Below are 8,838 nucleotides of genomic sequence, written 5' to 3'. Positions count from 1 at the left end.
GTATGAGCCGGCCACAGGTACCGCCGCGGGGCGGGGGGAGAGGCCGAGTCACTCCTGGGGAGGTTCCACCTGGACACAAGAGGAGAACTTTTCCCTGTGAGAACAATAATCCACTGGAATAGTCTCCCCAGGGGAGTGGTGGGTTGCCCGATGTTGGGTGCTTTTAAGGTTCAGCTGGATTTGCCAAGGAAGTTTGGACCAGGTGATGCTCGAGGTCCTTCCGACCTGCTGTTCCATGCAAAGATGGAGCAGTGGCTGATCAATCATCAGGGCGTGATTGAAATATTTCTAAAATATTTGTATTTTAGTTGAAGGTACTTGGGTTTAGCAGCATTGATTCAAGAGAGTGTTTAACTGTGCCGGGGAATGTGTAACAGAGTCCTGCAGCTGCTGGTGGAAGTGTAACAAACTCCAGCGAGAAACAGGGGAATTCTGCAATAATTGGAGCTAATTAGTAACTAGAACACGACTGTGGGAATGGCAGATCTTTTGACTCACACCAGCTGAATTGCAGCACCTCTTCCAGAGCCAGTTCCAAACTGGTGGGACCCGTAGCGCGACAGTCTGCAGCCTGGTGTAGCTGCCTGGACCGAAGTCTTTGGGGTTCGATGCAGGATAAACCACATTCTTTGGTGCCCCTTCTCTGAGCTTTCTTTTGTATTTATTTCCCAACATGCCCAGGCCGTGTGATCTGCAGGCTGCTCTGCTCTGGGGAGAAGGAGGTCGATCTGGCCGTGCAGAGCGCAAAGGCTGCCTTTAAAATCTGGAGCCAGCTGTCTGGCATGGAGCGGAGCAGGGTGCTGCTGGAGGCTGCCAGGATCATTCGGGTACGTCGTGGCAGCTCGCCTCCTCTTTTGCAGAGGGGCGGTTCTGTCTCTGAGCTTTCTGGTGGGTTAATGTGGCTGCTGGGGACCTCCAGCAGGAGAGCAGAGCTCCAGGAGGACTGCAGGAGTTAACCCCAGCTTAGAGTGAAGAGCCACTGGCTTGCCTTGGGCAGGGCTTTGGTCCTGTCTCTCTGTTCAAGTCCTGTTTGTACCTTCCTCACTTAATTGTGTTAGAAGCTGTAAAACCGAAGCCATCCAGTCAAGATCTTGCAGGTCTCGTACTTCTTGCAAGTCCAAAGATTCCGAGCACGCAATTCCGAAGCTGAAATTGCTTAACTGCCACATTGTTGAACTTTCAACTTGTCGGATGCTGTTGTCACGTGACTGGAGTATGTCTTGTTCTAGCAACACAAAAATGGAAGAATGCTGGTGTTTATCTCAGACACCACATAATCCTCATGGGAGAGGATACAAACACGCTGATTTTATCCCATGTGAGATAACATGCTCTTGGTCAGCACAGTTAATCCCCATCGAGCTGCAGATCTGTAAGAACCCAGACCTTCTTTCCCAGGCTGTGTGTGTGACGAGAAAACTGTTTTCTTTCTGCCAGAGTTCCACAGTAGGGTCGTGCCTGTTAAGGGACGCTCCCCAGCTGTGCTGCTTGGTCTGTCTGTCACCAAATGCTCTGGTTCCATTTTGTTCTTGGTGTTTGCCCTTCCTCCCGGTTTAGTTCTGTGAATTCTAATCCTTGTTTGCCAGTTGGCTTTTCGGATCGCGTTTGCTCATCTGTTAGATAAACAGGGCTATTAAGCAAGACTGGACTGGCAGCCAACCCAACTCCTGCCTGTTTGGCATTCCCTTGCAGTCGGTCACCACTGGGAAACCGACGGACAGCAGCTGGGGCTGTACCTTTCAGAGATGACAGTTTCTCACAGCAGACCCTGGCTTACTGATGGCAGAGCCTTGCCTGGGACCTTGTGTGCTTGGGAAGCAGCTGTCTCGTCCTGGAGTTCTGCTGTGGGGTTCTCTAACACATTGTCCTTGTCCTGTGTCTCTCACAGGACCAGAGAGATGAAATCGCCACCTTGGAAACTATCAACAATGGGAAATCCATCTTTGAAGCCAGAGTGGACATTGACATATCCTGGCAGTGCCTGGAATATTACGCGGGACTGGCAGGATCTCTGGCTGGTGAGAACATTACTGGAGTTTGCTCTTTACTCTCTGTCCTGCCACTTGGGTTCCGTGGTATCTTCCATGGCACAAGACATTCTTTGCGGCTGTTTCTCTAAGAGTAGGACTCCTCCTTTTTCTGAAGATCTTGGAAGGGTTTTCAGAGTTCCCCGCCTAATTCTGCCGTGCTTTGTGGGCACTTAGACACCTTCTGAGAGCTCTGGAGTAAAAGCCATGTGTCTCTTGTTCCCAGTCAAAGCGCTCTCTGGCCCCTGAGGCTCTGGTGAGACAGGAAGGGGCTTTGCTCTTTGTCTAATGACTCTCTGTTTTTCTTTGCAGGTGAACACATCCAACTTCCCGGGGGATCCTTTGGGTACACTCGGAGAGAGCCCCTTGGGGTGTGTGCTGGGATTGGAGCCTGGAATTACCCTTTCCAGACTGCCTGCTGGAAGTGTGCCCCAGCCTTGGCCTGCGGTAAGGGACACAAGCTTCTCTTTGAAGTGATCCTGTGAGGGAGAGTGATTTGGGGGATGAAGTCTAGAGTTACCTTGAAGGAAGTGTTGAAGGGTTATCAGAACCTTCAGGCTGTTACTCTGGCAGGAAGGGAAAGGAAAAGGAAGCAGGAACGTGGCAGGTGCCAAGAGGATGGGAAGCAGGAAAGAGAGTGATTGCTTGGCTTTGTACCAGATGAGGAAGGTCTCAGGAAATGTCTGCAGTGCAGGACCAGCAGCCCCATCTCCCCCGGCTCTTCCCAGCAGGAAGGTGCAGTTCCTCCCTTTTGCTGGCTGCAGTGTCAGCTGAAACTGGTTTCTCCTCTCTTGGGGGCATCTGCGATCAGTTAAGACAAACTCTTTGTGGGTTGGGGTTTTTTTCCTTTGGTTTTTTTTGTTCTTTTCCCTAAAGCAGTTTGGGTGTTAACCTCACCTCACCTCTGTCTGGGTTCCCCTAGGCAACGCGATGGTCTTCAAGCCTTCTCCCTTCACCCCGCTTTCAGTGGTGAAGTTGGCAGAGATCTTCACAGAGGCTGGTGTGCCCAAGGGGCTCTTCAACGTGGTGCAGGGTGGACCGGCCACAGGCCAGTTGCTCTGCCATCACCCCGACATAGCCAAGATCTCTTTCACTGGCAGCGTGCCAACCGGCAGCAAGGTAAAGGCACCTTCACGCCCACGGACTCGAGGCCTGTGGGCATCAGGGTGGGGAGGAGGGCACGTAAAACAGAGCAGCACGGGGAAAAGGTGTGAGCGTTGCTGGCCACAATGGTTTGGTTTAGCCGCGTGTGACCTGGGGTGTTTAAGCTTGATGTTAGAGTCTGCGAATTTCTTACCCTCAATTTATTCTTCAAAAAGTTAGAAGTCCCTAAAAAGTCTGCTATAAATAAGTTCTGATTTGGAAGAGGGGAAATGTTGCCTCTTGAATGGGACAAACCCGTTACACGCTCTGGAGCTGGTAGAGGTTTAACCTCCAGACAAGCAGTTGGCGAGCCATTAGCTCTTCTAAATGTATGGTTTTTATTTAGTCATATATATTTTCTGACTTGAAGAGAAACTGGTTTCCTGCGTTACAACCAGACCTGCAGCAGGGGGTTACTGGTAAATGTAAAATGTGTATTTTTCAGGCTGGGTTTTAGGGCTCTAATGACTATAGTACTCCTGCAGTGCCGCTTAAATTTTGTAATAAAACACTGAGAATTCCTGCAAATGACTCCTTGGGTTTTGTTGGTTTTATTTACAAAACATAACAAATCCCAAACCCTCTGATGCTGTCCCCAGTCTGAAGTAAACACACCTGGGAAACCCAGCTCACCCTTTGTGCTGCTTCTGTTGTTGAAGGGCCTTGCAGGAACTCTCTCTCTTGAGTGTCTCTTCCCTTCCTCCTCCAGCCTCCCATTTACCAGTGGGTCACTTGTCTCTTCTGTCCTTTCTTCCCTCAGATCATGGAGATGGCAGCTAAAGGGATCAAACCAGTCACCCTGGAGCTGGGGGGCAAATCCCCCCTTATCATCTTTTCGGACTGCTCCTTGGAGAACGCTGTGAACGGAGCCCTCATGGCCAACTTCCTTACGCAGGGCGAGGTGTGTGTCAGTGGGACAGGAGAGGCGGGCTGGTTCCAGGATAGGCCAGCAGAGCCAGTCTGCGGCCTTGTGTTGTGAGGGACGCCCTGAAGCTCCCATCCTGCCATGCATTTCCCTGTGCAGCATCACAAGGGAATGCCCTCGTAGAAGCCGGTGCAGGACGTCCCAGCAGAGTGTGCCTGAGCCCATGCCCTGTCCATCCCAGTGGAGTTAAAGTGGAGCCTCTTTAACAGCCGGTACCCAGCTCAGAGCAGCTGCTTCTGTGCCCTGTGCTCCACTCTGGTGCACGGAGGTCAGAAGCAGCTGTGCTGGTGCGCTCTGGAGGGACAGCAGGTTCCAGTCCAGTGAGATGAGCCACAGCCCTACGGGGCTCTGTCCATCCCAAATTTGGGATCTCCACATGTGCTGCAGGTTTTGTGCAATCCTGCTGGCAAACTGGGTTACCAGGATCAGCTCTGGGAACTGGAGAGTCAGCTCAGGTTCTCTTCTGTTGGTGACTTGATGCACTTTTGCCACCTGGTGTCATCAGTATCACTATGTCCAGCATGGACTGTTCAGTGCAGTCATGAGCAGCGGGGTAATGCAGTTGTCACTGTCCCCAGGAACCAGTTAGCAGCTTTAGCAGCTGTGGAGGGGCTTTTTTTGGAGAGCCTCTGTGTCAGGTCCCAAGCAGGAAAGGACTGTGGAGCGCTGTGTGTCTTATCCTGAGCAACCTGTCCTGTATCCCAGGTGTGCTGCAATGGCACGCGGGTGTTTGTGGAGAGGAAGATACTGGATGTCTTCACAAAGGAGGTGGTGAAACGCACCCAGAAAATCAAAATTGGAGACCCGCTTCTGGATGACACGCGGATGGGAGCCCTCATCAATCGGCCCCACCTAGATCGCGTCCAGGGCTTCATCAAGCAGGCGAAGGAGCAGGTGAGGTTGTGATGCTGCCTTGTGACTGCCCTGAAATGTCTCTCTCTGGTTAGACAAACAGACCAGCAGCTGCTTTCCTGCCCTGTGCCTTCCCAGATAAGCTGATTTAAAACCCAGATAAGGTTTTTTGTGTTGTGGCTGAATTACTCGGTAAGTGTCTTGGGCCACTAAATTAAGTGTAACCCAGTGCACGTCTCTGAATTAGCATTGAAGTTAATGTGGCTTTCTGTATCCTGGTGTTGCCAAGTTTTAGGGGTTGTGAGATAGCCAGTGAGGCAGTGTGTAAAATGGGATAATCCATGATGTTTGGGCGGGTTCTGAGTTGTGGTGACACGTTGCCACCTTTGGCTGTCATCTCATTTGGGTTCCACTTCTGTTGGTTGCAGGAAGGGCTTGCTAAGGATCAAAGGCCAAATTTACAGGCTGCTGGAAACACTCTCTGTAAGAGCAGTAAGACCTACCTGGGTGCTTTTTTTTCTTTTTCTTCTCTCCAGGTTTTGCTGTGAAGCGTGAAGATGTTTTAAATGTCAGCACTAGGTGTAGCCGATTTGGGGATGGGCTGGAGAAGGGGAACTGAGAGTCAAAGCCAGGAGGGCTAGACAAGGATTTGGAAAGAGGAAGAGGAATATGGAAGGAGGGGAGAATTTCCCATCTCTGATAGGTGTTTCTTGCCAGGTGGAGTGATAAGGGACTGGTTGACTCGTGAATGAGGGAATTCATAGAATCACAGACTGGTTTGGGTTGGAAGGGACCTTAAAGATCACCTAGGTCCAACCCTCTGTCATGGCCAGGGACACGTTCCACTAGACCAGGTTGCTCAGAGCCCCGTCCAACCTGGCCTTGAATGTGTCCGGAGATGGGGCATCCACAGCCTCTCTGGGCAACCTGTGCCAGTGCTTCAGCGCCTTCACAGAAAAGAATTCCAACATCTAACCTAAATTTACCCTCTTCCAGTTTGAACCCATCACCCCTCGTCCTGTCACTGCTCTCCCTGATTCACGCCATGTGAAGATGAGGAAGTTCGTGTGGTGGCAGCCGAGTATCTGCTCCTAGTTGTAGCTGCTTCCCTCCAGCCTACACTGGCTCCTGTGGCACTTGCACCCCAAACTGGTGGCATTTGGACTTTTACGATGGGTCTCGCACCCTGATCAGTGATGCTCTTGTCAGAACCATAAAGCCGGCAGGAAGTATCGGCCAGCCAGAGCTACGGCAGCTGGTCAGGATGCTCCGCACGTGCCTGACTACCTTCTGCTTGGCTCTTTTTCAGGGGGCAGAGGTGCTGTGTGGTGGGGACGTGTACGTGCCAGATGACCCGAAGCTGAAGAATGGCTACTACATGCAACCCTGTGTGTTAGGTATGATCCTCTTCATGGTACCATCGTCTTCTGTGTGGACATTACGGAGTTTCTTCTAGGGAAAGCTGTGTTCAGTGTGACCTGTCTGCCACGCTGTGGACGTGCAGAGAGACACTTGTCTGGGTGTTCTAGAGAGCGCTGAGGCACCCAGGAGCTGCCTCCAGGGAAATCTTTGCTCTTGGACAGTCTGAAAAGGCATGTTGCTGCCTTGAGAGGCAGGGTGGGTCTTGCTCCTCTGCTCGCCAAGGCGGAGGGGCTAAGCAGTACCGCGTGCTGTCTTGAAGGCTCTGTGGGTTGCTGAGTGCACGGGCCATGCTGCTGGCTCTTCCTCCTGAAGCACATGTGCTCTGCTTTTCTTCCAGGGAAGTGCACAGATGACATGATCTGTGTGAAGGAGGAGATCTTTGGGCCTGTCATGTCCATTCTGCCATTTGACACGGAGGACGAGGTTGTGGAGAGAGCCAACAACACCAAATTCGGCCTGGCAGGTGGTGTCTTCACCAGGTACGACTGGGTAGCGTGGCTGGTGTGGGAGTGGTCTAGGGAGGGGAGGGAAGGAAAATGCTGCAGCTACTTGTGGCTCCTCTTGGCAGTGCCTGGCATGGGCATGGATATCCTCTCCCAGAAAAGCTGGAGCAAGGTATGGCCAAAAGGGACTGTTGGAAATGACTGCACGTCTCCGCCCAATTTTTCCTGAAGGGTTTGGTGGTCCCAGCTGTCCTTCAGGCTCCTTCCAGCCTGCGCTTGGCCTGCTGCCTGCCTCCCTGGATCTCCAGGAGGTGTGCTTCAGGGACTGCCACGCCTCTGAAAGCACGCGGAGACGGCTGTTGGCCGCGTGCCGTTGGCCGCGTGCTGTAGTCCGCTTTGCTGGTGTCCTTGTCCTGCCCCCTCCAATGAAACGCAGTTTTGAGCGTCGTTGGGAGTAGCTGCTACATCCTCTGAGCATCAGAGACAGAGTAGGGCAGATCAGGTGCCAAAAACCACTGCGACCTGCTGGCCTTTCTCTAGTGGGATGTTAGCTGGCAGGGAGGGAGGGGGTTGGCTGGGACAGGGTCCAGCTGAAGTGCCCTTTTCTTGCAGGGATATCCAGAAGGCTCACAGGGTAGTGGCTGCTCTCAAGGCTGGGATGTGCTTCATTAACAACTACAACGTCAGCCCTGTGGAGCTGCCTTTCGGAGGATACAAGTCATCAGGTGAGCGCCGTTTGACCTTCCCCAGTGTGACTGCATGCCAGTGACGGGGGTAGGAGTGGTACCCGCTTCTGCCTGGAGCTGCGTTCTCACTGCTGGCTCATCCCTGCAGGGTTTGGCAGAGAGAACGGGCGGGCAGCCATCGAGCACTACACGCAGCTGAAGACCGTCTGCGTGGAGATGGGCGATGTGGAATGTGTGTTTTAGCGCCCTGCCCAAGGGAGCATCAGCCAGAGATGTGGATCATTTACACAGCAATAAAGTGCTCCAAAATTGTAAGTGCCTGGGGAGGAATGATGCTGGAGCAGCCTTTAGCCACTCTGCTCCTGCAAGGGGGAACGTACACAGGGCTCAGCCCGTGGGCCTGCTCTGTCCTGGCTGGTGGAAGACGGGAACCTCCAAGTAGGAACCAGCAACACGGCTTTGAGCAGCAGCCCGTGCAGCTACATAGGTGTCACCAGAGGCTTGTCAGTGGTAGAGGCACGGCCCAGGCTGCCTCCTCTGCTGCAGGCCTTGAACCTTGTTGCCTTCCACCCACAGTCAGCTTTGATTTTGGCTCCTTAACAGGTACGACCCTGCTCAACGCACATATAAGCTTCCTTCCTATAGGCCTACTGTTCTTTATAATCATTGTGAAGCAAGAACTTTAAATGTTTGCCTGCATCTTTTTTTAGCAATGAAATAAACACTAACTCTGTTTGCAATACCTTATCACAGAGCGACATGAATTGAGGGGTCCAGAACTGGGGCTGCTGCCGTGTGGGTTACACAGGTTGGTCACTACAGTCGTAAAAGTGAGAACATCTCTGCCTGACAGGCAGAGTTCTGTCGTTCACAAAACCAAAGTTGTTCTGTCATTCTGCCGAAGTTCTCAAGAAAACCCTCTCTAACTTTAGAATGAAAGCACAGAACTGACAATTTCACTTTATTGAACGAGGAGAAAAAAAAAAGAATTTTCTAGAAGAACACAAAAATCCCTTTAGTTTCCCAGGCAGCCATCATGATGGTCTTCATAACGATCTGCATCGTGTCTCGCAGACCCAGCCAAGGTGCTGACAAGCTGAATACACGCCTGTGCCCACCAGCCCAAGGAGTGCAACTGAACCAATGGCCCCTCTGCTCCGGTTTTTGGGATCTGGAAAACAGATGTGGTTTTCTATCAGTTCAGCAGCCCATCACCGATAGACCAGCCGGGAGCAGGAACTAGGGGCCAGTCTCAAGGCAGAGCAGCAGGCACCAGCTCAGGCCGTGTACCTCCCCTCCATCTGTGCTGTGATTCGCCTGGTGCTCTCCCTGTCAGCAGG

At 52.2% G+C, this 8,838-nt stretch overlaps 2 protein-coding genes across 2 annotated transcripts in view; one reads left to right on the top strand and one right to left on the bottom strand.

Annotated features, from left to right (window-relative positions):
• Positions 1-648: 648 nt before the first annotated feature.
• Positions 649-7,906, top strand: ALDH9A1 (aldehyde dehydrogenase 9 family, member A1; the record flags this gene model as incomplete). Its single annotated transcript, XM_010139348.1, has 10 exons — positions 649-827; positions 1,889-2,018; positions 2,340-2,474; positions 2,950-3,146; positions 3,931-4,071; positions 4,801-4,989; positions 6,257-6,344; positions 6,707-6,848; positions 7,425-7,537; positions 7,647-7,906. Coding segments are annotated over 10 exons (1,409 nt in total), but the record flags the coding sequence as incomplete, so codon positions are not given.
• Positions 7,907-8,544: 638 nt separating this feature from the next.
• Positions 8,545-8,838, bottom strand: part of MGST3 (microsomal glutathione S-transferase 3) — a 3,558-nt gene continuing 3,264 nt past the window's right edge. The window contains exon 5 of the mRNA XM_010139347.1: positions 8,545-8,669. Coding sequence (XP_010137649.1) covers positions 8,545-8,669 — 125 coding nt within the window. The remainder of the gene's footprint in view (positions 8,670-8,838) is intronic.

This window comes from Buceros rhinoceros, unplaced genomic scaffold (genome assembly GCF_000710305.1).
Source record: "Buceros rhinoceros silvestris isolate BGI_N320 unplaced genomic scaffold, ASM71030v1 scaffold15587, whole genome shotgun sequence".
NCBI classification, from domain to species: Eukaryota; Metazoa; Chordata; class Aves; order Bucerotiformes; family Bucerotidae; genus Buceros; species Buceros rhinoceros.
The sequence above is the reverse complement of the archived record's forward strand: the minus strand, read 5'-3'. Positions and strand labels throughout refer to the sequence as shown.